Raw genomic sequence first — 26403 nt, forward strand, 5'->3', positions numbered from 1 at the left:
GACCGGTCTATCGATGTCACCGCATGAAGAGGAATAAACAGACTCACCCCATCGCGACGTCCCCCAAAGGCTAACTCTCTAGCCCTTGCTATCTCCTTGCTTGCTAATTCGGCCTGCTAACTGCTAGCTTGTTTAGCTCCGGTCCGCTAACTGCTACCTTGTTTAGTCCCGGCCTACGAACTGTTAGCTTGTTAGCACAGGCCTGCTAACCGTCTGAATCGCCGCGTCCCAAACACTCACTGGACCCATATTTACTTTCTATCTCCTTTCGATTTTTAATTTGTTTATACCTTCCGGAAACCTACCTCACCCAATGTGATACGGAATCGCTATTATTTTTAATTTTTAGAACACACTCAAGAACCTCCAGAAGCTAACCAGCGAACTAGCAACAAGCTATTTAGTCATTGTTAGTTTTTTTAACCTGGATAACACTCGCCAGTCCAGCTTCCCTGCCCCATCCACCGCTGCCCCCTGGACACTGATCTCTTGGCTACATAGCTGATGCACGCTGGACTGTCCATTAATCACGGTACTCCATTCTGCTTGTTTGTTTTATCTGTCGGCCCCGTTGCCTAGTCAACGCCATTTTACCTGCTGTTGTTGTGCTAGCTGATTAGCTGTTGTTGTCTCACCTACTGTTTTAGCTAGCTTTCCCAATTCAACACCTATGATTACTGTATGCCTCGCTGTATGTCTCTCTCAAATGTCAATATGCCTTGTATACTGTTGTTCAGGTTAGTTATCATTGTTTTAGTTCACAATGGAGCCCCTAGTTCCACTCTTCATACCCCTGATACCTCCTTTGTCCCACCTCCCACACATGCGGTGACCTCACCCATTACAACCAGCATGTCCAGAGATACAACCTCTCTCATCATCACCCAGTGCCTGGGCTTACCTCCGCTGTACCCGCACCCCACCATACCCCTGTCTGCGCATTATGCCCTGAATATATTCTACCATGCCCAGAAACCTGCCCCTCTTATTCTCTGTCCCCAACGCTCTAGGCGACCAGTTTTGATAGCCTTTAGCCGCACTCTCATACTACTCCTTCTCTGTTCCGCGGGTGTTGTGGAGGTAAACCCAGGCCCTGCATGTCCCCAGGCACCCTCATTTGTTGACTTCTGTGATCGAAAAAGCCTTGGTTTCATGCATGTCAACATCAGAAGCCTCCTCCCTAAGTTTGTTTTACTCACTGCTTTAGCACACTCTGCTAACCCTGATGTCCTTGCCGTGTCTGAATCCTTGCTCAGGAAGGCCACCAAAAATTCAGAGATTTCCATACCCAACTATAACATCTTCCGTCAAGATAGAACTGCCAAAGTGGGAGGAGATGCAGTCTACTGCAGAGATAGCCTGCAAAGTAATGTCATACTTTCCAGGTCCATACCCAAACAGTTCGAACTACTAATTTTGAAAATTACTCTCTCCAGAAATAAGTCTCTCACTGTTGTCGCCTGCTATACCGACCCCCCTCAGCTCCCAGCTGTGCCCTGGACACCATTTGTGAATTGATCGCCCCCCATCTAGCTTCAGAGTTTGTTCTGTTAGGTGACCTAAACTGGGATATGCTTAACACCCCGGCAGTCCTACAATCTAAGCTAGATGCCCTCAATCTCACACAAATCATCAAGGAACCCACCAGGTACAACCCTAACTCTGTAAACAAGGGCACCCTCATAGACGTCATCCTGACCAACTGGCCCTCCAAATACACCTCCGCTGTCTTCAACCAGGATCTCAGCGATCACTGCCTCATTGCCTGTATCCGCTACGGAGCCGCAGTCAAACGACCACCCCTCATCACTGTCAAATGCACCCTAAAACACTTCTGTGAGCAGGCCTTTCTAATCGACCTGGCCCGGGTATCCTGGAAGGACATTGACCTCATCCCGTCAGTTGAGGATGCCTGGTCATTCTTTAAAAGTAACTTCCTCACCATTTTAGATAAGCATGCTCCGTTCAAAAAATGCAGAACTAAGAACAGATACAGCCCTTGGTTCACTCCAGACCTGACTGCCCTCGACCAGCAAAAAAACATCCTGTGGCGGACTGCAATAGCATCGAATAGTCCCCGCGATATGCAACTGTTCAGGGAAGTCAGGAACCAATACACGCAGTCAGTCAGGAAAGCTAAGGCCAGCTTCTTCAGGCAGAAGTTTGCATCCTGTAGCTCCAACTCCAAAAAGTTCTGGGACACTGTGAAGTCCATGGAGAACAAGAGCACCTCCTCCCAGCTGCCCACTGCACTGAGGCTAGGTAACACGGTCACCACCGATAAATCCATGATTATCGAAAACTTCAATAAGCATTTCTCAACGGCTGGCCATGCCTTCCGCCTGGCTACTCCAACCTCGGCCAACAGGTCCGCCCCCCCCCGCAGCTCCTCGCCCAAGCCTCTCCAGGTTCTCCTTTACCCAAATCCAGATAGCAGATGTTCTGAAAGAGCTGCAAAACCTGGACCCGTACAAATCAGCTGGGCTTGACAATCTGGACCCTCTATTTCTGAAACTATCCGCCGCCATTGTCGCAACCCCTATTACCAGCCTGTTCAACCTCTCTTTCATATCGTCTGAGATCCCCAAGGATTGAAAGCTGCCGCAGTCATCCCCCTCTTCAAAGGGGAGACACCCTGGACCCAAACTGTTACAGACCTATATCCATCCTGCCCTGCCTATCTAAGGTCTTGAAAGCCAAGTCAACAAACAGGTCACTGACCATCTCGCATCCCACCGTACCTTCTCCGCTGTGCAATCTGGTTTCCGAGCCGGTCACGGGTGCACCTCAGCCACACTCAAGGTACTAAACCATATCATAACCGCCATCGATAAAAGACAGTACTGTGCAGCCATCTTCATCGACCTTGCCAAGGCTTTCGAATCTGTCAATCACCATATTCTTATCGGCAGACTCAGTAGCCTCGGTTTTTCGGATGACTGCCTTGCCTGGTTCACCAATTACTTTGCAGACAGAGTTCAGTGTGTCAAATCGGAGGGCATGCTGTCCGGTCCTCTGGCAGTCTCCATGGGGGTGCCACAGGGTTCAATTCTCGGGCCGACTCTTTTTCTCTGTATATATCAATGATGTTGCTCTTGCTGCGGGCGATTCCCTGATCCACCTCTACGCAGACGACACCATTCTATATACTTTCGGCCCGTCATTGGACACTGTGCTATCTAACCTCCAAACGAGCTTCAATGCCATACAACACTCCTTCCGTGGCCTCCAACTGCTCTTTAACGCTAGTAAAACCAAATGCATGCTTTTCAACCGATCGCTGCCTGCACCCGCATGCCCGACTAGCATCACCACCCTGGATGGTTCCGACCTAGAATATGTGGACATCTATAAGTACCTAGGTGTCTGGCTAGACTGCAAACTCTCCTTCCAGACTCATATCAAACATCTCCAATCGAAAATCAAATCAAGAGTCGGCTTTCTATTCCGCAACAAAGCCTCCTTCACTCACGCCGCCAAGCTTACCCTAGTAAAACTGACTATCCTACCGATCCTCGACTTCGGCGATGTCATCTACAAAATGGCTTCCAACACTCTACTCAGCAAACTGGATGCAGTTTATCACAGTGCCATCCGTTTTGTCACTAAAGCACCTTATACCACCCACCACTGCGACTTGTATGCTCTAGTCGGCTGGCCCTCGCTACATATTCGTCGCCAGACCCACTGGCTCCAGGTCATCTACAAGTCCATGCTAGGTAAAGCTCCGCCTTATCTCAGCTCACTGGTCACGATGGCAACACCCATCCGTAGCACGCGCTCCAGCAGGTGTATCTCACTGATCATCCCTAAAGCCAATACCTCATTTGGCCGCCTTTCGTTCCAGTACTCTGCTGCCTGTGACTGGAACGAATTGCAAAAATCGCTGAAGTTGGAGACTTTTATCTCCCTCACCAACTTCAAACATCAGCTATCTGAGCAGCTAACCGATTGCTGCAGCTGTACATCGTCTATTGGTAAATAGCCCACCCATTTTCACCTACCTCATCCCCATACTGTTTTTATTTATTTACTTTTCTGCTCTTTTGCACACCAATATCTCTACCTGTACATGACCATCTGATGATTTATCACTCCAGTGTTAATCTGCAAAATTGTAATTATTCGCCTACCTCCTCATGCCTTTTGCACACATTGTATATAGACTCCCCTTTTTTTGTTGTTGACTTGTTAATTGTTTACTCCATGTGTAACTCTGTGTTGTCTGTTCACACTGCTATGCTTTATCTTGGCCAGGTCGCAGTTGCAAATGAGAACTTGTTCTCAACTAGCCTACCTGGTTAAATAAAGGTGAAATAAATAAATAAAAAAATTTAAAAAACACACACACACACACACAGACAAGCAGAGAACGATGGACCACGGACGGTTGGAATGTGCTGGCCTGAAATAGGACGACTGTCCTACCTACTGCAAAACAAACCCACTTGGATGCAGAGCCTCTCCTGGTTGATGCTGGAAGCTGGAAGAACAGCCCCCAGTCTCTGAAGGTGCATTTATATTTGGTCTGACAACTCGGCTGTTTATAATTATACCTAGAGTCCTCCATTCCTCTCGCCCCCCTGCAGCTCATAAAGCACTGAGGCTTTAGGGCAACCAGGCATGGAAGGAGCTGAAGACCAGGGCCACATCAATCAAACCTTGAGGGCCATTCAGGGCTACGCCACTAAACTAAACACGGCTGACGTGCCTGGACATGGTGTATAAAAGACTTCACAGACTCTACAGCTCCATCTGGCCTCATCAACAGGCCTCAACAACCTCCAACTGGTCTCATCAATTGAAAAAGGATTCCATGGACTCCACTCATTCCTCTCGGGACTGGGAGCGTGGATGGAGGGAGGAGAAGAAAGACATTGTGAGGTGCTGTTTTCTACTACTACTCCCACCAATATCCCATAATTACCACTTGTTTATTTCCCCTTTCGTTGTTTTGGAAACAGAGAGAAAGAGAAAGAGAGGAGGGGAAAACCTGTTGCTAATCACATCTATATCCAAAAAGAGCTTGAGTTGAGACTGAGTGCTCGTATGTCTTTGGAAACAGAACACTTAATTAAATTATGAACTGAGAGTGTAATGCTTTTTACGCTGGAAGGAAAACATTTTATGATTTTCTTACAGTCCAAAGATCTGTGTCCATGTTACCATGCTGTCCTCTAATCAAGGCTGCATCCCAAATGGCTCCCTATTCGCTACAAAGTGCACTACTTTCGACCAGGCCCCTATCTTTTGACCAGGGCCCACAGTGCACTAGGGAATAGGGTGCCATTTGGGATGCATCCATGGACTTGACCATAAAGCTCTTTTCCTGGGAGTCGGTTTCAGATAAAAGCAAAAGCATACGACAAGAAATCCCTCAGCTGTGCGGGCTGCGACTTCATCCACCAAAAATGTCCATATAGGGATGCTTGTATGACTCTGGAGGGAAAAACAAAAAAGGCTGCTGCCAAAAAAACTCAAGATACTCAATACTCCATTCTCAGTGAACATGGGAGGATTACTCCTCACATTAAAAATGAAATAAAAACCTAAAACTTGATATCTTTATATCGTTGTGTAGCAGAGTTATAGGTCTCCAGTTCAGTTTTTTATTACGACTGTGGCCCCTTACTTCTCTTATCCTTCCATTCCACTTCATCCCACTGTTTCATCTCCCCCTTCTTCTCCTCCTCTGAAGTGGAGTTCTCTCCTGCGGGGTAGAGGAGTGGCTCGCCTCCCAATCGCGGTGTGCGTGAGCTGGGTGCGCATGAATCAAAGTGGTGACAGAGCAGCAGGGAAGATGGCAGATGTCACAGTGAGAAAGCTTTTCAATCAAGCTGTCCTTCCAACACTGGCCAAGGTGAAAACTTCACCCCGGTAAACCCTTCTCCTCGGGGATAGACACACACACACACACACACACACACACACACACACACACACACACACACACACACACACACACACACACACACACACACACACACACACTAGGACTTTACAACCATTAACGCTTTGAGTAACATGGAAGATTGATGACAGAGAGAGACAGAAAGAGAGAGAGAGAGAGAGAGAGAGAGAGAGAGAGAGAGAGAGGATTCCTACCCAACTCTCATTTTCAGCCTTTTGTCCTCTAACTCATGACAGAGGTGAACCTCTCTTTTAAACATGACCCCAGAGAGATAGTTAAAACAGGGCTTTCATCTGCTCGGAAATGCTAATTACACTAGTTATAATGGATCACCGGATGTGTCAGAGGTACTTCTGTATTCTGTGAATGTAGCAGAAGAAAAGGGATTTCTGACGACATGTTTTCTATCATGGCAAGTTATGATTTGGGATAATTCATAGCAACTGCTAACAACTTCACTTGACGGAAATTGCTATCTGTCACGCCCTGACCGTAGAGATCTTTTTATTCTCTATGTTTGGTTGGTCAGGGTGTGACTCGGGAGGGAAATGTTTTGGTCGGGTATGGTACTCAATCAGGGACAGCTGTCTATCGTTGTCTCTGATTGGGAATCATACTTAGGCAGCCTTTTTTCTTCCTGTATTTTGTGGGTAGTTGTCTTTGTTAGCGACCTGTATAGCCCTAGTAAGCTTCATGTTCGTTTTTGTTGTTTATTGTTTTGTTGGCGACATTTAAAAGAAAGAGAACGGCGATCGTGACACTATCAGTGGTGCTGTCACAATGTCGTTTGAGATACAATGCACTTCCTACTGTACAACACTGGAGACTGATGTTACGCAGAATTACCAGGTACATAATTTCAACTGCCATTGTCCTATAAGAAACAGTGCTGCTGCTCTCTTCATTTTGTCTCATTGTGCGGATCTGCCTCTGTTATTTGAACTCTGCTTTGATCTTGAAAAGCATAAATGCCTCACTGGTACATTCTTACATAAAAGACAACCATAAACAGCTATAAGTGTCTCAAACAATTCATATCAGCCCAAGCCTCTTCCCCTGGCCCTGAGAGGTCACAGCCTGCCAGCCCATTTTAAAAGGCATGACCTTGCTGATGGAGGATTAAAAAAAAGGCTTTGTTACATTCCTGCCTTATTTATTTTTGTCCATGACAACGGCTGATGGACGATCACGCAACCCACTCACAAGTTTTCCTCATTTGCTTGTGCGGTGGTGGAGCGTGAGAGGGGCCTTTAATCCCAAATGGCACTTTATTCCCTTAATAGTGCACTACTTTTGACCAGGGCACATAGGAGTCTATTCAAAAGTAGTGCACTGTATAGGGAATAGGGTGCCATTTGGGACACATCCAGGGTGAGATAAGGGAAGTGAAGCGCACTTTATTCAGGGAATTTTTTGGGAGAGTTATAGAGCACTTCCCCAAAGAAATAGAGCCTCTCCAGATAGGAGAGAGAACTCCCACTGATCCCAAACCCCATCAGGAAGCCTCAGATCCAGCCAGGCTGTATAGACGTTGTGTGGCAGTACCAGGGAAAGCAATCACAGCATTGAGTCCCATGCACACACCCTCTTCTTCCCCACAGTACCCCTCCTCTACTCTGAATAACTCAGTGGAGTGAGTGGACTTCATTGTTAAACATGAGTGTTGTGTTATGAAGCTATGAGTCAGTCAGGGTGTCAGGATCCCTGCTTAACAAAATAACCTGTATGAAAAGAGAACTCTCCAGAACCAACAGGGGGCTGAGTACTACTTTCCCCTTTCCCTGCTTTCCCTGCTGTAACTCATGTCTGCAGTGTAGGTCTGTGTAGGTTGCTTCCCAAATGGCACCCTATTCCTTACATAGTGCACTACTTTTGACCAGAGCCCTAATTGTGCCTGGTCAAAAGTAGTGCACTATATAGGGAATAGGGTCCTATTTGGACGCAAGCCTGTAGTCCAGCAGGCCTGACCTAGACGAATGCCTGGCAGGGAGGGCGGAGAGTGGAGGGCAGCGGGGCAGGCAGGATGTACATTGTCTCAGGCCACAGAGGAGAGTGTTTGTCTTCCCAGCGGGGTATGTTGCTCTCCGAGGGGGCTACTAGACAGGAGAGGGGAGTGGGGTCATAATTAGAGAGGGGGAAAGGCTGCTTTTTCAAGCCTAGAATTATGGGCAGTCACAGTCAGGAGCGGGAAGAGAGGAGAGCAAGTGGGGAGCTCACTTCAGAGCCATTGTGTGTGAGGCAAGCTGAAGCTTTCACTCACTCATTGACTGACTTTCTCACTCTCCTTCTCTCCACTCCTTTCTCACCACAAAGGGCAGACCTTCTTCAGAAGGCATTCCCCATTTATTTTCCCCCACCCTCCCCAGCTAGTATATTTGGTTCCTTGGAAGTTGTGTGAATGTACGTTTCTGGTTTCTCATTGGTTCTGGGAATGAAGCTATACGTTTTCTGACTGATAAAAGTGAGAAAAAAATGTACGTTCTGAGAACAGAAGTGAAAATGTTGCCTGTTCTGGGAACGCACATTTTTTTCAGGTTGCAGGGAGGTTCTGAGAACGTTTTACTATGGTTCCCTGAAAGTTTTTCTGGGAGGTTAAATTAACATTCTGGTAATTAAAAGTACAGCTTATTTGAAGGTAATTAAATAACGTTCTAAGAACATGTTCCAATAATAATTTTAATAACACTGCTAGCATAATAACACTAATTGTATTGAACTCCAAGCACAGAAAGGACACATGGAAATGTGATTATTTTAGTCTATTCAAACAGATCCCAATTCAAAGGAAAAAAAGAACTCAAGAAGATCAGGTGTGGCCAATTAGTGGGCGTGGCCAACACACCTGAACACACTTAACAAGATAGTGGAAAGAGAGAGTTTAGTTGACGTTATGCTGAAGTACTGAAATTCCCACAGAAGAACATGGTTTCTTAACATTCCCCGAACTATTTGAGAACATTCCCAATGTCAAACCAGTTTCAGAACATTCCTAGAACCTTACCAAAATGTAAATGAAATTGTTAGAAAACATTCTGGTAAAGTTATGAAATATCAAGATAATGTTTTTTTTTTGTCAAATTCCTTAAATGTGTTAAGAATGTTCCAAAGCCAAGCAACTATCCTACACCATTCTCAGAAAGTTGTGGGAAGGTTGTATGAAAATAACCATAGGACAACCACACTCTCACCAAGCTCTAAGAAACATATGGTTCTCAGAATGTTATGTGCTAGCTGGGATACCTCCTCGCTATCTCAGGACTGCACAGGCTGTCGCATAGGAATTCACTGTTCTCTGAGCTCCAGCAATCACAGGCCAGGCAGAAAGTGAAAAGAGGGACAAGGGAATAGGGAGACTCACTCTCATATAAAAAGTATCCTATTCTCATCTATCCATTTTAACCCATCTTTCTCTCAAAAACGTAGGAGAGGAAGAGAGAAATTCTCATATAGAAAGCATCCTCTCCTCTTCTACTTCATCAATCAATTTGAACCCCTCTTTCCCTCAAAAGTTAGCTCTACTCTACTGCACCATAGCTTCAAGGGGATTTCACAATGTGTAGGCCTAGAAAAAAATCTGTGTCTTGTTGTTTGGTCAGTGGATCCAAGCAGATCAATGATTCATTGTGCTGTCAAAAGCATATAATATCGGTGGCATGTTGATTCCAGCCAACGCAGCTTTCACAGAAAGCAACAACAACACAGTCAACAAGGTTTTTTAGCAAAGGTTTTCTAAGTCTCCCATTGAATGGGGTATGTTTGAATTTTACAGAATACGACCTCAATCTTCGAGAAAATCTCCTAATAATTGTTTTTATTAAAACAGAAAAAGACTGTTCAAATTATCATTCCACTTCCTATATGTGAAATACACTATATACTGTATACAATATGTGTATGTGGACACCCCTTCAAATGAGTGGATTTGGCTATTTCAGCCACACCCGTTGCTGACAGGTGTATAAAGTTGAGCACACAGCCATGCAATCTCCATAGACAAACATTGGCAGTAGAATGGCCTTACTGAAGAGCTCAGTGACTTTCAATGTGGCACAGTCATAGGATGCTATCTTTCCAACAAGTCAGTTCCTTGGATTTCTGTTCTGCTAGAGCTGCCCCGGTCAGCTGTAAGTGCTGTTATTGTGAAGTAGAACATTTTAGGAGCAACAATGGCTCAGCCGCAAAGTGGGAGGCCACACTAGCTCACAGAAAGGGACCGCCTAGTGCAGAAGTGCGTAGAATGTAAAAATAGTCTGTCCTCGGTTGCAACACTCACTACTGAGTTCCAAACTGCCTCTGGAAGCAACGTCAGCACAAGAACTGTTCATCGGGAGCTTCACAAGCCTAAGATCACCATGCACAGTGCCAAGCATAGGTTGGAGGGGTATATAGCTCACCGTCATTGGACTCTGGAGCAGTGGAAATGCATTCTCTGGAGTGAGGAATCACAATTTTGGAATGAGATGTTCGACGAGCAGCTGTCCACATACTTTTGGTCATGTAGTTAATGTCTGTCACTTGTTTATGACTTCATATCCAGCCAAACATCCATTTCTCCATGACACGGCATAACTGCCACAACTACATGTCTGTCTAACACTTTATCAGATTGTAGTGAACTTAATAAGTACCCAGAAGGCAAGCTCATAGAATATACATTTACTCAATTTTGCCTTCTCGCCAAGAAAGCTGTTCATTCCACTGAAGATCAGAACGAATTGACTTAAAATATTTGTCTTGACGGACCGGGCTTTTACCTCAAAGTTCTTAAGGTTTCTGTGAGAATACACGTTAGTGCCATGAGAGTCTATATTACAGTGTGTGGAAAGGTAAAATTAATTTGTGGAATTGAATTCCTTCTTAATGATTTTGAGCCAATCAGTTGTGTTGGGACAAGGTAGGGGGTATACAGAAGATAGCCATATTTGGTAAAAGAACAGCTCAAATAAGCAAAAATACATGAATGTCAGTCAATTCGGAACATTTTAAGAACTTTGAAAGTTTCTTCAAGTGCAGTCGCAAAAATCATCAAGCGCTATGATGAAACTGGCTCTCATGAAGAACGCACAGGAATGGAAGACCCAGAGTTACCTCTGCTGCAGAGGATAAGTTCATTAGAGTAACTAACCTCAGAAATTGCAGCTCAAATAAATGCTTCACAGAGTTCAAGTAAGAGACACATTTCAACATCAACTGTTCAGAGGAGGCTTTCATGATCGAATTCCTGCAAAGAAACCATTACTGAAGGACACCAATAAGAAGAAGAGATTTGCTTTAGCGAAGAAACACGAGCAATGGACATTAGACCGGTGGAAATTCGTCCTTTGGTTTGGAGTCCAAATTGGAGATTTTCGGCTCCAAACTGCCATGTCTTTGTGAGAAGCAGTGTGTGTGAATGGATGATCTCCTCATGTGTATTTCCCACCGTAAAGCATGGAGGAGGAGGTGTGATGGTGTGGGGGTGCTTTGCTGGTGACACTGTCTGTGATTTATTTAGAATTCAAGGCACACTTAACCAGCATGGCTACCACAGCATTCTGCAGCAATACGCCATCCAATCTGGTTTCGGCTTAGAGGGACTATCATTTATTTTTCAACAGGACAATGACCCAACACATCTCCAGGCTGTGTAAGGGATATTTGACCAAGAAGGAGAGTGATGGAGTGCTGCATCAGTTGACCTGACCTCCATACTCCCCCGACCTCAACCAAATTGAGATGGTTTGGGAAGAGTTTGACTGCAGAGTGAAGGAAAAGCGGCCAACAAGTGCTCAGCATATGTGGGAACTCCTTCAAGACTGTTGAAAAGCATTCCAGGTGAAGCTGGTTGAGAGAATTCCAAGAGTGTGCAAAGCTGTGATCAAGGCAAAGGATGGCTATTTGAAGAATCTCAAATATAAAATATATTTTGATTTGTTTAACACATTTTTGTTTACTACATGATTCCATATGTGTTATTTCATAGTTTTGATGTCTTCACTACATTGTAGAAAATAGTATAAATATAGAAAAACCCTTGAATGAGTAGGTGTTCTATAACTTTTGACTGGTAGTGTACATAGGGAATTGGGCGCTATTTGAGACCCTAACCTTCCAAACAAACCCGTTAGGGAGGGAGTGCCAGCAGTCACACATGTTACAACAGAGGTAGGCTCAGCCACTGATGGTTTTTACAAGCACTTTCAGCTTGATTCTTGTTTGGTTTGTTGATAACGGTCATGTAGGAGCACATGTATAGCATGTGTGTTCCATTTGGACCACTAATTAGATTGCAGGGGAGTGCACTGAGGCATGCATTGTAGCTGCCTGCTTCTCCCCTACCCGCTTGTCAATCAGATAAGGAAGGCAATGTCGCCATTCTGGTGCTGGCCATTATCAGTTTCCAGTATGTAAGGGTGTTTGTGTGAGTCGAGCTGCGACTAGACAGCCCATGGTAGTCTGATTACTGCTGTTGTACAAATCACATCAACCAACCGAACCGCTATCTACCAACAAAGACAGCACGGCCATGATGCACATGCCTCTCCCTCTCAAGCCTTAATCGATTTAGATATGACATGTCCCTCTTACTACTAACACAATAGCGGCATTCACTTTACAAAGCACCACTGGGCTACTTGAGTTGAAACTTTTGGAATGAGAGTAATTGAATGACTGCATCTTAATAAACTGCACCCTATGGGCTCTGGTCAAAAGTAATGCACTATGTAGGGAATATGGTTCCATTTGGCATCCGGACAATGTCACTGACCATCTTCCTCAGCCAGTCTGAAGTGAACACATAACAAGGTGAAATAGTGAAGTGGAACTAGTGGAACTAAAGTCCCATGAAAACCGCTCCATTAAAACATTACATATGGAACAGTAGCAGACCAAGTAGAGCAGAGGAGAGGTGGTTAAAATAGAAGAGCCTTGAGATCAATCGGGCCCTGTTTCTCCACTGTATGTAACTATATCCCGGATGGCACCCTATTCCCTATGTGGTACACTACTTTTCAATAGAACCCTATGGAAAACCCTATGGGCTCTGGTCAAAAGTAGTGCATTATGTAGGGAATAGGGTGCCATTTAGTATGCATACAACTGTGTGAACCACATGAGTCACTAGTGACTTGATTAAGTTTTACAGACGTCTCTGCAGATCAGTTGTTAGTGTGTTTCTCTCTAGCACTGAGGTTTATATTCCGTGACCACTCTATGGGCAGCATTACACAGTATTATACACATTACACCCTGGCTCCGCTCCAAACATAACAAGCACATTTGGCAATGGTAGGGACAAGAAAAATAACATGCTCTTTATCTACAACTAACAAATGTACAGGCAGACAAGCAATTGACGGCATGGCAGTTCAGTACCCACTTGGAAAACAGAAAACTTTAATCGACCTTGGATTGAAATGAACGGCAGAAGTCATTTGAAAAACGACACGACAATGGATCAAACTTGAAGTTCACCGAGTACATTTATTTTAACTCAAAAAGGGAAGCCGTTTGATCGGTTACATTCCTTGACTTTTAGAGTGTGCTTTTAAACAACACCGGAAACTCATTCCTGGTTCATTTCATTGACAAACAGACATGCACTTGCACGCACGCACACACACGTGCACACACAGCCGTCCCGCTGCGCAACCTTGGGTTTTGGGAAACTTTAACAGATGCTGGGTAGTGACACCTGAGCCAGAAGAAGTCAGGACCATCAGGATCCTTCTCTAAAAGACAGGAGTGGTCAACCAGGCAGTAAATCGCAGACTGCCCCTTTAAAGAGCAAATAAAGCGGTATATACCTACAGTTTCTTTTTTCACCACACTTTTTTTGTTGATTTCACTTTGAATTCAAATTTGTTGACAACTCAATCAAATGTAAATCAAAACTATAGATGTTGAACTGACATCTGTGCACAGTGGATAGAGATCATGATAAAACAGCACAATCTTTAGACCTACACTGTATTCAGTGAAAACACAAAGGGCGTAGCAGTGAGAGAAAGAGCTGAGCTTGGGCGTAGTGCGTAGTGGGGATACAGTAACAGTATCCAGCCGTATTCACTCTGTGTGTTCTCTAGCTGCCCCTCCAGCATAAACAACAGCTCAGAAGGAACACACACGCACGTACACACACACACACACACACACACACACACACACACACACACACACACACACACACACACACACACACACACACACACACACACACACACAATGCTAAGGCATTGCATGTCTTGCTTCACCTCAGGGCACCACTGACACAGGGAGGCAGCAGGTTCATCACATTACTGTGGAGCTCTGGTTTCATAGGCAGCTGCCAGGTTAACCGTTTAGCCCTAGTCTGGTTTAATACCTTACATCTTAAAAGTTAAACAGGGATTTGTAACTAACCCAGCAAGAAGGGTAATGAGTTAAGACATCCACTAAAGTTTAGACAGCCACTAAATGGGATTACTTCCTCAATGATGTGAAACCATGATAACAGGAAAAATATTACAACATGGTAATACAATTACTCTCAAACAATGACCAGCAAAGAAACTCCAATCCAAGGATTTTTTTTTATACTCATGTTGCCCAGTACTGCGCGCTCAAGAATTCCACGACCACTAGATGGCGGGCTTTCATGTACAATATGCAGGAGTGGAGTAGAGGGCAGCTAACTTACTTGCACTCTCTGTCCTCGAGATCAAAATGCGGGTTAAAGTTGATTAGAATTCTCTGGTGAGGTCCAGGCGCTGTAATCACCCAAACGCATTTCTGAGATGGCAAATATGATGCCGGATAGCCAGGTGAAGTGAGGTAATTCGCATTCGTTATTCTGATGTTGTCCCCACACTTGTCTGCAAGAAAGAACGTGGGAAAAAATACAGTTAGCACAACACCCCAAAGCAACGCAGATAGCCTACAGAGTCAATAATGTTGGCAAGAGTATGTGTTATAAGCAATTATAGCCTAGGTGTTCTAAACTATAGGCTATATTATTGTAGAGATGAGGGGGATCTGTTCAAAATCAAACTGGATTTGAGTTGATCTGAATGTCAAAACAATCATTATAAAAGTACATTCAGGATCATCATTTATAGGCCCACTCACGCCATACAAATATTTTCCTACATTACATTTACATTACATTTAAGTCATTTAGCAGACGCTCTTATCCAGAGCGACTTACAAATTGTCTAAAGATGTCTTAACTAGACCAATCGAATATGTTTTTTGCTAAGTTAGATAAGCTACATGCGTAAAGACGCACGGGTAAGGTACATCCTTTCTGACCATCAAAATGCTAACAATTAGGGAGCCTATTTCCCCCAAATCTGAGAAATTGAGAGTTTGGGACTGTGGTTCTATCTGCATTTTTGTAAAAATGTTGTTATTGACATAGCCTTGTTCTGTTCAATGTTCTCTACCTATGTAGTACTATATGTACCCCAATATGGATTGTTAAGTTACAAATAATACAATATAAACATGTCTCGTTTAATTCAAGCTAATTCTCTCAGAATCACATTGTTTCTGATAGAACCTTTATAGTCCCAAACTCTCGAAATCTATTTTAAATGTATTTAATTTGCTCAGATGAGATAATACACTTTTTACAGGCTTGATGTTAAACTATACAGTTGTTCACAAACATTACCAAACGTGTAATTAGTGTTATTATTCTTATTTAGTGTTATTATCGATCACTATTGGTGTTTTATGTTGGGGCATAACGGTTAGGATAAATATGTTAGTCACTTATAGCCCAAGTTAAAATTATAAATGTTCTTACTTTTACGCTTGAAAAATGTTTAAATCTGTGAAATGTCACCGACAGTAATTAGCTAGAACAACTCGTAATGACTAAGGGCCATATACCCTGGCAAGGAGTAATTGATTAATGTAGAGGACTGAGAGTGGACGGGGAACGGATACTACACTGTGGCTGTGCGGGGTTTGGCTGAGCTTCGATAGGAATGGCCGATATGGTGCCATGTGACTTGTAGACAATATATCATATGGCAATAACGCCAAATAATTCGAATGTATTATAAATCCGAGTACTTCCCAGATTATATGTGGCGAGCTACATTTATTTGTGGATTGGGGGTATGAAAACACAGGCTAAACATAGACACAGACTAAACTTTATTAACAAATTATTATCGCCTTATAAAACGTATTTTTATTTTCATACAGACCACTTCTCCAAGCGCCGGAGAATAACGCGCCTTTCTTGTGTCTAGAGGCAAACCACTTCAAGTAGCCCAAATTACCCTATCAGTTTATCTCAATTTATGTGTGCGCAGTCATGCGTTTGGATTATAACTACAATCTGCCATGTAAAGTAGGCTACTTGAAATGAGTTTTGAATAGGATAGGTGACAATGCGATGTTCAAGAGAATGGGAAATATAGCTAGTTCTTTCTTTGTCTTTCTTTAGTTTTTCTCGTAAATAAGTTTACTCATAGAAACGAAACAATTAGGCTAAGTGTCGCCTATATGCTACAGCAAGAAACAGCCTACTACTGTACCCAAACTTTGACAGACTCTTTTCATAATATTCTACAAAAATAGAAGAACCTGCACACTCAAATAATAAGCCGGTGGCAATGACAGCACTGACCCGCGGGGAAGACTTGACAGGTGAATGCATGGAGGTTTTGAGACTCATGTGTCCTTAAAGGTCAAATGCAGCAGTTTTTGTCTCAATATCAAATAACAATTAAGTACCTTACAGTGATTGTTTTCAATTAAAAAGAAGTCCAATTTTGCTAGGACTGTCTGGGAGTGGTCTGAATGAGGAGGGGAAAACTGAAAACTGGATGTAATTGGCAGAGAGGTTTGGAACTCTCTTTTTTATTTGTCTAATAACTAATTTACCGTCTGATGATGTCACCAGGCATGCCAAAACTCCATCCCACCAAAACAGGCTGAAATTGCAGGCTGTCTTTTCAAACAGCTGTTAGACTACACTAAAATGGTAATTTTCACAATTTCGGAGAATTATTCCAACCTCATTGTGTGGATATATAAAACACAGCTAAATCATGTTTGTGGCTGCACTGGGCCTTTAACAACATCAGGATAAGTATCCCAGCATATAATAGTTGTCACTTACCATTTTTGAAAGCTTTAGCAACGAAGAAGATTTCCATTAAGAGGAACAGCACTAATCCACAATGCATCCTTGTTTTGTTATAAAAATATTCATAGGAAAAACAAAAAACGAACCTAAATAAAACTCCTCCTGAGGTTTTCAGGCCGTGTTAGTCTTCCTTATTTTCAAGCTTGGGGCTGAAGGAAAACAAATAAAGCAGAAGTGTCTTGACTGAGGCAGTTGAAATGTGTCTGGATATGTCTCAGGTTGTCTGCTGCATCCTGTCATTCAGCTCCGGTTTCCTCTCTCCTCTTCCAGTTGAGTTACTATCTCAAACGCTGGCGTTGCCATTTCCTCCACACAAGTCATCGGAGCTAGCAAAGGAAGAAGTAAAAAGCCCAGGCACCAGCACCAACAACTCCCGTTTCAACTCCTTGGAAACGATGACAAGGCAAGAGGTAAACCGTCGGTGCTAAATGGAAATAAATATTGAAAGTAAGCAGCAGCAGTGGTGATGATATTCGTTTCAAATGTGGGCAGATCATCAAATCAAGCTCGTGTTGTGGCCCTTCGCGCCCTGCTCATTCTCAAATCTGACAGGACACGAACTAGTAATACTAACATCTGGCGAAAGACATTGCCATAAAAGGGGCTTAAAGCGATGGATACACCCCCTAATTTGAGAACGCTTTTCCTCTTTTCAAATAGTGTGCTGCCTGCCTCAGCCTTACTGCTCGAGCCGAAATCTCAGAGGGGTCTCTGATTGGTTTGATTACAAATGTGCAAAGCCCAACCTTTGGAAGCCACCTCTCTCTTTATTAGCGGAGGAGGTCTCGGCTCCTGCTCCGAGACTCACTAGACTCGCTCTCACTCGCAGATCACCAGCCAGACCTGAAAGTGTCAGCGTATAGGCGCGGGCGCTCTCTCTCTTTCACCATCCCTCCCCTAGGAGATGGACTGTCACAATGTGTAAGATGCCACTAAACTCCCTAATCAACTATGCTAACAAACATCACGACTGGAGAACAATAACATAGACCACTGTCTGCCCCCGAAACTTGAATGTTTGTGTGCCAAACGACTTCTCTCAGAGCTACTATAGTAATTCGGAATAAATTGAGCTCCCTGGGAGAGAATAGCCTCAATTCTATTTTTGTATTCAATATCGAATTATCATGCTAAAGAAGAGATATTTATTTGAAATATTCATGTATTTTAACATTGATCTATTTTTTACCCATTAATGGGCTACTTAGATATACTACTTGTAAAAACATGTAGTATTTTATTTTGTATTTTATTTGACCTTTATTTATCTAGGCAAGTCAGTTAAGAACACATTCTTATTTACAATGACAACCTACGGTTAAAGCATGGATCGTGATAGAGCAATCATTAAAACGTCACGTTGAAACTTTAGGGAAACCCAATAGAAGTGCAGAGCATCAAGCAATTTGGCATTTCAAACTGTCTCTTCTTATGGCATTGCACAAAATAATGAATTATATTCAACATGGAATGCTGCGGACAAGCTGCTATGCTCACATCTGGGATAAAATGGTATGCAACTTCTCTGACACGAATCCAAAAGCGTCTAACATTCCTTACATGTGGAAATCTGAATTACAGAGTAATTCAACATTTAAAGCAATATTCTTATGGACACCACACAACTTGCATTCCTTGCGTGCTATGCTGTTCAGAGAGATAATACTTACATTTAGTGTATTTTCAAAGCCATGTGAATGAAAGCTAAGAGCATTCTTCACTCAGTGCTCTCCATATAGCAACATTGTTCTGCCTCTCCTGATTTAACCCAGCCACGTAAAGCAAGCAAACGGCAATCACCTGTGTCTCGTAGACTCACTCACAACCCCATATGTATCCGATATCGAAGCGAAGCAGCTGTCGGCAGGCTGGCAGTAACCCCCTCTCTCTTTCTCTTTATCAAATGCTGCGGAATTCTATCCCAAATCGGCAAACATCAAAATCACCACAGGAAAGGACAGGTCTCCACAGGTGATGAGAGAGATAGTCAATTTCCAAGTATTTTACTCGTCAATCAATAGCTTTTAAGTTTGCAACCTTACGCTGGGGCCGGTCCGGGGCAGTCATGTAAGGAACGCAGCCGCTGCCGATATCTCCGAGACTCAACTCAGTGCAGACAGCCACCTTTCCGCCTTCACAAGTGAGGGAAACGGGATTTGCGCTGACAATGAACAGCTCTGCGCCGGTAATAGACAGCCAGTCAAAAAAAATCACAGCATTGGAGAAGATATCTCCTGTATAGATCCTTGATTGATTTTATGCATTGAATTGAATGTAGACCGATTCCTTATTGCTGTATCTGTACTGCACGTCACGCACCACTCTTGTTTCTGACTGCTGTTTTCCGCTACTGTAGCGCTGCTGAGAACACAGGACTGGTTTGGAGTCTCCGGGGTCTCGAGACCCAGCTAGCCAGTCACACGCGCCTTTATCAGGAGGTTGCATCTGCAATCGAGTTGCAGATTAAACTGCCGTCGCAGTCTCCAGACTAGACTCTGTACATAGATCTGTGTCACAAAGTGGATTAGAGTAGGACACATCTGAACACACCCGCATCATTAGCACTGACATTACAACTTCCAATCATTTTACTCATTCTCTACATTACAGGATATTAGTCTTCTGAAGCGCTCACGTTGAATGTGTTGAAATTCAAATGTAATTTTGACCGGCATCTTGAAGTGTCTAGTACTGTTGAGACCTGGGCTGGGGAGCGCGCGTAGGGCGCACTCAATCCTGTGTGTTTGGAACTTCCTATTGACCAAGAAGTAGGATAAACAAACCCTGTGTCGTGATTTGAATAATGTCTTGTGAAAATGAAACAAATGTGAGTTATTGATTGACATGACAATTTAAACGAGCTGAACACACGACGTTCCAAAGTACTTTGGAGATTGTTATTCATTAACATAAAGATTTTAACTCCCATTGCTGTCATATTGAAATGAATCTCATCCAACGCATGAAAAATAATTGCTGAAATATTGACTCAAATATTGCATTCTCAACACACCAGGGTGGCACCGAGGTTGCAGGGTCTGGGAGACAGAAAATGTGTCTTGGAGATGGCCTCCAACTGAGAGCTCACGCGATAAGGTTAAAGCAGGTGGTATGGAGGCATCTTGGGGAATTCCCTAATGTCTATAAGACTTCTATATTTGCAAACAAGTGTATACTTAAGCAATAAGGGGGGTATGGTACAGTGCATTCGGAAAGCATTCAGACCACTTAACTTTTTCCATTACTTGTTACATTACTGCCTTATTCTAAAATCGATGGTGAAAAAAATTCCTCATCAATCTACACACAATACCCCATAATGACAAAGCGAAAACAGGTTTTTAGATTTTCTTTTGCAAATGGGAGAAACTCCCCGAATGCAGGTGTGCCAAGCTTGTCGCGTCATACCCAAGAAGACTCAAGGCTGTAATCGCTGCCAAAGGCGCTTCAACAAAGTACTGAGTAAGGGGTCTGAATACTTATGTAAATAATATATTTTATTTTTTTATTTTTAATAAATTTGCAAAAATTTCGAAAAAAAAGTGTTTGCTTTATCATTATTGGGTATTGTGTCACGTTCTGACCTTAGTTCTTTTGTTATGTCTTTGTTTTAGTATGGTCAGGGCGTGAGTTGGGCGGGTTGTCTATGTTAGATTTTCTATGATTTGCTATTTCTGTGTTTGGCCTGGTATGGTTCTCAATCAGAGGCATCTGTCAATCATTGTCCCTGATTGAGAACCATATTTAGGGAGCCTGTATTCTATTGTGTTTCATGGGAGAATATTTTCTGTTCTGTGTTTTATTTCACCGTTCAGGACTGTTCGTTTGTCATTTTATTGTTTTTGTTTAAGTGTTCACTATTTGTATTAAAAATCAAGATGAACACTTACCACGCTGCGCTTTGGTCCTCGCCTTCATACGACGACCGTTACAGAATCACCCACCACCAAAGGACCAAGCAGCGTGGTAACGGGCAGCAGCAACGATCTCCAGTCTCCTGGACATAGGAGGAGATCCTGGATGGCAAGGGACCCTGGGTACAGCCAGGAGAGTATCGCTTCCCCAAGGCTGGAGGCAGCGAAAGCCGAGAGGCAGTGATATGAGGAGGCAGCACGGCAGCGTGGTTGGAAGCCCGAGAGGCAGCCCCAAACATTTATTGGGGGGGGGGGGTGGCACACGGGGAGTGTGGCTAAGTCAGGTAGGAGACCTGAGCCAACATCCCGTGCTTACCGTGGAGAGAGAGGGACCGGGCAGGCACTGTGTTATGCCGTGAGGCGCACGGTGTCCCCGGTGTGCAGGCATAGCCCGGTGCGATACATAGCAGGGCCTCGTATCGGCCGGGCTAGAGTGGGCATCGAGCCAGGTGCCATGAAGCCAGCTCAGCACATCTGGTCTCCAGTGCGTCTCCTCGGGCCAGGGTACATGGCACCAGCCTTACGCATGGTGTCCCCGGTTCGCCAGCACAGCCCAGTGCGGGCTATTCCACTCGCCGCACTGGCCTGGCTACGGGCAGCATTCAACCAGGTAAGGTTGGGCAAGCTCGGTGCTCGAGAGCTCCAGTGCGCCCTCACGGTCCGGTCTATCCGGTGCCACCTCCAGCAACCAGCCCTTCGGTGGCAGCCCCCCGCACCAGGCCGTCTCTCCGTCTCCTCCCTACAGTTGCTCCCGTCTGTCCTGAGCTGACAGAGTCTCCCATCTGTCCTGAGCTGCCAGAGTCTCCCGTCTGTCCTGAGCTGCCAGAGCCGCCTGTCAGTCAGGAGCTGCCAGAGCCGTCCGTTACTCCGGTGCTGCCGGAATCGCACTTCACTCCGGAGCTGCCGAAATCGCCCTTCACTCCGGAGCTGCCAGAGTCTCCCGCCTGTCCGGTGCTGCCGGAACCTCCCGTCCATTCGGGATCCGTGGCTAGGGTCCCCAGTCCGAGGTCGGCGGCCACGGAGGCGGGCTAAGAGGCGGACAAGGACTATGGTGGAGTGGGGTCCAGGTCCCGAATGGACGGGACACCCACCCAGACCCTCCCCTATAGGTTCAGGTTTTGCGGCCGGAGTCTGCACCTTTTTTGGGGGGGGGTACTGTCACGTTCTGGCCTTAGTTCTTTTGTTATGTCTTTGTTTTAGTATGGTCAGGGCGTGAGTTGGGTGGGTTGTCTATGTTAGTTTTTCTATGATTTGCTATTTCTGTGTTTGGCTTGGTATGGTTCTCAATCAGAGGCAGCTGTCAATCATTGTCCCTGATTGAGAACCATATTTAGAGAGCCTGTTTTCTATTGTGTTTCGTGGGTGAATATTTTCTGTTCTGTGTTTTATTTCACCGTTCAGGACTGTTCGTTTGTCGCTTTATTGTTTTTGCTTCAAGGTTCACTATTCATATTAAAAATCAAGATGAACACTTACCACGCTGCGCTTTGGTCCTCTCCTTCATACGACGACCGTTACATATTGTGTGTAGATTGATGAGGGGGAGAAATTTAATCCATTTTTGAATAAGGCTGTAATGTAACAAAATGTGGGAAAAGTAAAGGGGTCTGAATACTTTCCGAATGCACTGTATTTGGCCAATATATCACGGCTAAGAGCTGTTCTTATGTACGACTGCTGGCATGTATTCATTGATGCAAACATAAACCAGGCGTCCCCCCCAAAAATGGACCAATATAAAAAAAATGTACATCACATAATGTATCTTTCATCTTTCTGTGTTTCATCATTTTCCTTCAATTAGCAAGTGGCTCAATCTACTGTGTCTCACAGGAGAAAGTATCCGAGTGAGCGAAACAGAGCCCCTCTGTATCTCTACGTGTAGGCCATCTATCAGATGCTGTCTGGTCCAAACGAGTATGACATTGTTGCAGCCCGTAGCATTGAATGCGAGGGAAGCCAGCGAGCATTTGGCCTCCCTTGATAAAAAATGTATAAAAAATGTGTCAATCAGCGTCTAGCTAAAAAACAGTGTCAAAGGAAGCCAGCTTGGATTTGGCGTCACTCCTATCAAATTCATTTGAGAGCATACATCTCGTTGTGTTTTTGTCCTCTGGTGGCTAGCTAGCCAGCTAGCTAAAACTGTCCCTTTCCTAAATTAACCATGGATGGAGATAGGTATTTGGACTTGTGGTTTTACTTAATTCTCCGTACTGGCCAATGATTATAACGGCAATTCTGATCCAACCATTAAGTCATACATGGTTGTGTTCTTGGCCTGAGAGGATGGAAGTTCAAGATGTAGAAGGCTAATGTTAACTAGCTAACGTTGCCCATGAATGGAAGTTATTCTAACCATCAAGCATTATAGCCAGGTAGCCTAGGACAACAAAAAATAAAAGCGTGTACTGAGTGATAGACCGTTTTGTCAACATGAAAGAGAGAAGGATGGCACGCACACACGCACACACACGCACGCACGCACGCACGCACGCACACACACACACACACACACACACACACACACACACACACACACACACACACACACACACACACACACATATCAATGAACAGGTTACAGGGCGAACAGTGAAATTGTCACAATGCATAGCTTGGAATATGGGGCTTCCACAGTGATTTTACCCACGCATCACTACTGTGTACTACGCAATGCAGAATGCCTGGATACAGCCCTTAGCCATGGTATATTGGCCATAATTTTTTTAAAACAAAGTTGCCTTACTGCTATTATAAACTGGTTACCAATGTAATTAGAACAGTAAAAATAAATGTTTTGTCATACCCTTGGTACCACGGCTTTCAGCCAATCAGCATCCAGGGCTGTAAACCACCCAGTTTATAATTATGAATGGAGTCTTGGGTCCTCATTCAATCAAACTCACAATGCAGAATTTTTTTTATCTAAATAATAGGCCTATAGCCTATATGAGGACTGTATGGGCCTAAAAATTATGAACACCAATACAAATAAAAAATACTGAAGTTTATAGATACCACTCTTCTTCAAATAAATTGCTAATATTAAATGGAGTGTTTAAAAAAAAATATGCCATAGCCCTATAAAGAAATGGAGCAAGATGAGACAATCACGGCACTAGCCAGGCTAATGGTAACTGTCTGTAGTCTTCCTAGAGAGAAAGGAATGGGCTGCTTTATTCCACTCACCACTGGTAATTCCCCCTTTTGCAGATAACACTCTATGTTAGAGAGGTATTGAGCCCCTCTATCAAAGCGCCACTAACTAGACTTGTGTGTCTTGTGGATAACAAGGCTTTGGAATAATGGAACGGGGTAATTTCACAAGGGCGGCTGCCTACTGCCATATCTGAAATGAGGGGGATTGTGGGGGAACAATGAGAGAGCCATTTAAAGGATTTGCTCCTTCATATCCCACAGTAATCTTTAATACATTCCTGGAATAATTAGCCAAAGCACAAAGACAGACATTATATTTTTTTGCTCAATCGTGAGCTGAGTTGACGGTCTGATTTCATTAGGGGAGCCTTGCCTTCTTCTTGCTTATTCTTCTTCCCCTGAAACAGAAGAGTCCTGCCCCATTGACCAAAACACATTTTCATTTATTCAATACAAACTCAGGGTGAAAGATTTCATTATTTATTTTCTAATCAATGGAAAATAGACTATACTCAGTCAGGGCTAATGTAGGCTACGTCCCAAAATGGCACCATATTCACTATTTAGTGCACTACTTTTTTTTTTTTTTCAAAAGTAGTGGACTTTATAAGGAATAGGGTGCCATTTGAAATTCAAACAAAATATGGCCACCCTTTCGAGGGCCCGCCATTTCAGTTCTCCAGTTACAGCTGCACACTAAAGGCAACATTTTCAGCTATGCCTCAAATTACTGGGTGTGTGGTGCCAGTCCTGATGTCATATCAAGTCTATGGTATGGCACACTGAGCCCATAAATTCACACTGGTTAATCCTGCTATATGAACAGTAATGTTACATCTGCGTCTACCATGCCCTCTACTGCTTATCCTTTGTCTCCTTGACCTGCCGCCTCTCTCTCTCTCTCTCTCTCTCTCTGTGTTCGATTGTGTGGGCGGAGACAGGTGTGCTGGAGTCAGAGCAGCTGCAACCTGTTCCATAATCAAGACGTCTACAAATACTCAGCCCTGCCACTTCCACTCTGCCAGATGGTAATCTCTGCTCAGTCAGTCTATGCTGCTAACGGTTTGTTACGGTTAGATCCTGTTGTGTCTGACTCTGTTTTTCTCTTCGCTTACAGTTCCGCCCGCTCTGACTCTGGTCCCTGTCTCCAGTTCCACGTCTCGTCATCCTGCTACCCTGTCCTGGATTCCCCACTCTACTACTCCCTTGGATTCCTCTGGACCTGCTTACCCTGTCCCAACCCCTCTCGCCTCAGCCTACACACCTGGTTCCCTGCAACCCACCCGAGCTTCCCCTGTCCTGCACTCCATCTTCCCCATGTGTTTCAATAAATACCTTGGTTACTTCATCCCAGTTTCCTTGTCTGAGTCTGCTCTTGGGTTCCCCTGTTCCACTCCGCGTAACCAGTAACTGCCGGAACCATGGCTTATGATAATATAGACAATGCCATAGATAACCTTTATGAATTTGTATGGTAATATTCAGATCTATTTCCTTTGTGAAAACTGGTGATATTTTCGAATGTATCGTTATCAGACAGTCCCCTCTGTACTGTAGCTTTACCTCTTCTTTCAGCATTATTGTGAAGTAGTTCAATGCTGAACTTCTAGAAAATGTTCTGACTTTATATTTTCCGTCTGGGTCGGACAAAGCTTTCTCAGATGGCGTTGGCTCTTTCATAGTCTGTGACCTCAACTTTGGTTGCATCATGGGAACAAGGGAACATGGGAACTACCTTTGTGTACTGAGTCCCATAGTGCCTCCATAAGATCCAGATTGGAAGTAATTGTAAGCAAAGACTTTTTCTTTCTGCCTCCAGGCAGTGTCAGAGAAAAGGCCTAAATTGTCCAAGACTCCAGCCACCCAAGACTTCTCTCTCTGCTACCTCACTGCAAGCCGTACCAATGCACCAGGTCTATAACCAAGAGGACCCTGAACAGCTTCTACCCCCAAGCCATAAGACTGCTAAATAGCTAGCCATCGGACTAACTGTATTGACCCCATTTTGTACTTACTGTACTGAACAAAAAAAGTTAGTTACAGTTGATAAGGAAATCAGTCAATTCAAGTAAATTCATTACGCCCTAATCCTTTTCACATGACTGGGCAGGGGCACAGTCAATCAGTTTTTACACACAAGAGCTTAATCACAGACAGAAATACTCTGTTTCATTAGCTGTCTGAGTGGCTTGTCTCAAACGATCCTGCAGGTGTGGTTACACTTGGGTTGTCAGACCGGTTGAATGTACTGCCAAAGTTTCTAAAATGATGTTGAAGGCAGCTTATGGAAAGAA

The 26403-nt window shown here is 44.1% G+C and overlaps 1 protein-coding gene and 1 long non-coding RNA gene across 3 annotated transcripts in view; one reads left to right on the top strand and one right to left on the bottom strand.

Annotated features, from left to right (window-relative positions):
* The window catches only part of LOC115130459 (neuropilin-1a-like), a 119297-nt gene extending 102165 nt beyond the window's left edge, over positions 1-17132 (bottom strand). For both annotated transcript variants that reach the window (XM_029661631.2, XM_029661629.2), the window contains exons 1-2: positions 17010-17132; positions 14571-14745 (exon numbers count right to left, since the gene is read on the bottom strand). In XM_029661631.2, coding sequence (XP_029517491.1) covers positions 14571-14745; positions 17010-17076 — 242 coding nt within the window. In that variant the 5' untranslated portion in view covers positions 17077-17132. The remainder of the gene's footprint in view (positions 1-14570; positions 14746-17009) is intronic.
* Positions 17133-17358: 226 nt separating this feature from the next.
* LOC135572186 (uncharacterized) lies at positions 17359-25457 on the top strand. Its single transcript, XR_010464086.1, has 3 exons — positions 17359-17446; positions 25051-25137; positions 25227-25457. It is a non-coding gene; the product is annotated as an uncharacterized LOC135572186 (long non-coding RNA).
* The last annotated feature ends 946 nt before the right edge of the window (positions 25458-26403 follow it).

Source organism: Oncorhynchus nerka, linkage group LG6, assembly GCF_034236695.1.
Source record: "Oncorhynchus nerka isolate Pitt River linkage group LG6, Oner_Uvic_2.0, whole genome shotgun sequence".
In the NCBI taxonomy this organism is placed as follows: Eukaryota; Metazoa; Chordata; class Actinopteri; order Salmoniformes; family Salmonidae; genus Oncorhynchus; species Oncorhynchus nerka.